Source organism: Haliaeetus albicilla, chromosome 16, assembly GCF_947461875.1.
Source record: "Haliaeetus albicilla chromosome 16, bHalAlb1.1, whole genome shotgun sequence".
In the NCBI taxonomy this organism is placed as follows: Eukaryota; Metazoa; Chordata; class Aves; order Accipitriformes; family Accipitridae; genus Haliaeetus; species Haliaeetus albicilla.
In genome coordinates, this window is record NC_091498.1 from 567,295 (window position 1) to 570,361 (window position 3,067).

At 73.1% G+C, this 3,067-nt stretch overlaps 1 protein-coding gene across 1 annotated transcript; it reads left to right on the plus strand.

Annotated features, from left to right (window-relative positions):
* Positions 1 to 962: 962 nt before the first annotated feature.
* On the plus strand, positions 963 to 2,564 carry POU3F1 (POU class 3 homeobox 1). The gene has a single exon (XM_069804507.1). It carries the CDS (start codon positions 981 to 983, stop codon positions 2,100 to 2,102), a length of 1,122 nt encoding a protein of 373 aa, XP_069660608.1. The 5' UTR covers positions 963 to 980; the 3' UTR covers positions 2,103 to 2,564.
* The last annotated feature ends 503 nt before the right edge of the window (positions 2,565 to 3,067 follow it).

Consider the following 3,067-nt stretch of genomic DNA (forward strand, 5'->3'; position numbering starts at 1 on the left):
CTTCCAAGACCCACATTTCCCGTGACGCCCAAACGATCTCAGATCCTCGTTTCTTGGCCCTCGGTGCTTTATCCTACGGGGCAGTCAGGAAGGAGCTCCCACCTTTCCAGGGCCCAGGGGCCGAGTCAGGGGCCGAGTTTTACCGGAAAGGAAAATCAGGGCTTTCAGTGTCTGAGAAGCTCTTGATTACTACAGGGTTCACTGGCTAAGGGCCAGGGGCTACCCCTGCACAGCAGCTGCAGGAGGCCGCGATCCCCACCTGCTTTGCAGCAGCCCAGAACCACAGGGCAGAGGGGACAGAGACCTGCCCGGTGCCCTGCAGGTCTGCGAGGCGCCAACACCGCGGGGCAGAGCCCTGCACCGTTGGGCAGGCTCTTGAGCACCCCGGTCCGGATCGTGCCGGGCCGTCAGTGCCGGGTGCTGCCGTGCCGTGCCACCGGCACTGCTAGGGTCCGCGCCCTGCCGTCGGCGCCACTGCTGCCGTGCCCGGCCGTGCCGTGCCGGCGCGGTGCGGCACCGTGGGGCTGCGCCGCCGGTGCTGCACGGCAGCGGGCCGGGCCGGGCCGGGCCGGGCTGTCGGGGCCGCCCGCCGCGCCGAGGCACGTGCCCCCGAGCCCGCCGGCGCCCCGGCCCCGCGCCTCCGCGCTCGCGGCCGGCCCATGTGGCCGATCGCAGCTCGGCATGAATGAACCGGGCTCCTCCAATCGGCGGCCGCCCCGGCGGCGGGCGCAACGCGGGCTCCCCCGCCGAGCGCCTCCGCCGGCCAATCCGGCGGCGGCGGCCGCCCGCCGCCGGCCAATGGCGGCGGGGAGCGGCGGGGCGGCACCCCGCGCCGGCGGCGCCCTATGGCGGAGCGGCGCGGGCCGCCGGCGGCGGCGGGCGGGCCAATGGGGCGCGGGGGCGGGGCCGGCTGCGCGGCGGCCCGGCGCCCCGGCGCGCGGCTCTAAAGCGCGGCGCGGCGCGGCGCGGCGCAGACGGTCATGGCCGCCACGGCGCAGTACCTGCCGCGCAGCGCCGCGCTGATGCACCCCGACGGGGACCGGCTGCACCAGGGCACCACGTACCGCGAGGTGCAGAAGATGATGCACCACGAGTACCTGCAGGGGCTGGCCCCCGCCGCCGGGCACGCCGTCGGGTTGGCGCACCACCAGTGGCTGCCCAGCGCCGGCACGGACTGGGGCAGCGGCGGGGGCGGCGGGGGCGCGCACCTCCCGCCCGCCGAGCACGCCAAGGGCGGCCCGCCGGGGCCCCGCGAGGAGCTGTCCGCCGCCGCCGCCGCCTTCCACCACCGCCCGCACCTGGTGCACCAGCCGGCGGCGGGCGGCGCGGCGGGCGGCTGGGCGCAGGGCGGCGCGCACCACCTGCCGCCCATGTCGCCGCCGTCGGGGCAGCCGCTGCTCTACGCGCAGCCCTACGCGGGCCTCAACGGGATGCTGGGCCCGCCGGCGCCCGCGCTGCACCACGGGCTGCGCGACCCGCTGGGCGCCGAGGAGGCGGGCGCCCACGAGCTGGCGGCCTCGCCGCCGCCGCTGGGGCCGCCCGAGCCGTCGGACGAGGACGCGCCCAGCTCCGACGACCTGGAGCAGTTCGCCAAGCAGTTCAAGCAGCGGCGGATCAAGCTGGGCTTCACGCAGGCCGACGTGGGGCTGGCGCTGGGCACCCTCTACGGGAACGTCTTCTCGCAGACGACCATCTGCCGGTTCGAGGCGCTGCAGCTGAGCTTCAAGAACATGTGCAAGCTGAAGCCGCTGCTCAACAAGTGGCTGGAGGAGACGGACTCCAGCACGGGCAGCCCCACCAACCTGGACAAGATCGCGGCGCAGGGCCGGAAGCGCAAGAAGCGCACCTCCATCGAGGTGGGCGTCAAGGGCGCCCTGGAGAACCACTTCCTCAAGTGCCCCAAGCCCTCGGCGCACGAGATCACCTCCCTGGCGGACTCCCTGCAGCTGGAGAAGGAGGTGGTGCGGGTCTGGTTCTGCAACCGGCGGCAGAAGGAGAAGCGCATGACGCCGGCCGGGGTCCCGCACCCGCCCATGGAGGACGTTTACGCACAGGCGGACACGTCGCCGCTGCACCACGCGCTGCCCGGCGCCGTGCAGTGACTGCCCGGCCCCGCCGCCGCGGCCCCGGCGGCGGCGGAGCGGGCGCGGGCGGCGGGAGACGCGCTTTAATTTATTCCTCAGACTGGCCCGGCCGCGCCCGCTCCGCGCCCCGCGCTGTATTTATTCGCCCGCCACGGGCGCCCTGCGCGCCGGAGCCGCTCGCGGCCGCAGCAGCAGTAGCCAAAGGTTTGCGATCTCTAATTTATTCCCTTCCTCGCGCCCCCGGCCCGGCCCGGCCCGGCCCGGCCCGGCGGACGCTTCGATACCATTTCCCGGCCCGTTTCTATTTATTTTCTAACCGCGCGCGGAGCTCTCTCCCTCCCGTTGGTGGGTTCGGTCCGGTCCATCCCCTTGGGTTTCGGTTTTTGTTTGTATCTTTATTGCAAAACCAATGTAGACTGCGAGGGTACGTTTCTATTTATGTTATAGTAAATATTTTATTACTTACATAAACCATTTACCCAGGAACCGGTCTCGTGTCGTCTTTGCGGGCCGCCGGGCGCGGGCCGGGCCGGGGGAGCCCGGCGGCCGGAGGAGCCCCGGGGCCGGGGCCGGGGCTCGCTTGGGCGCGGCGCTTCGTTCCCGGGGCCCCGCCGAGTGTCCGCCCCCCCCCCCCCCGGCGAGACCGCCGTGCCCCTGCCGGACCTCGCCCTCCGGCCGCCGCCTCCTTCCCCGGTAGCCGCGCGGTTGGCGGGAGCGGGGCTCGGCGGCGCCTGCCCGCCCGTCCCGTTAGCTGCGCTTGGGCTGAACTTGCCCGCGCTGAGGCACTCGTGGCCGGGCGGCACGCGTGGGGGTGGCCGGGCACCGCGCTTCGGCACGCGGAGCACTGGAGAAGCGGGGGGGCTCGGGGTCTGTGGTGCTCCGGTGCTTTGCCGAGCTCGGCGTAACTTTCTGCGGGGCGAGCAGAAACCGTTCCAAACCTAACTTTAACTTCCCCGCTCACCGCAGAGGCGATATGAGTACGC

Bases quoted from the DNA above. Each gene is read 5' to 3' on its own strand.
- POU3F1 (XM_069804507.1), top strand. From the start codon at position 981: ATGGCCGCCACGGCGCAGTACCTGCCGCGCAGCGCCGCGCTGATGCAC.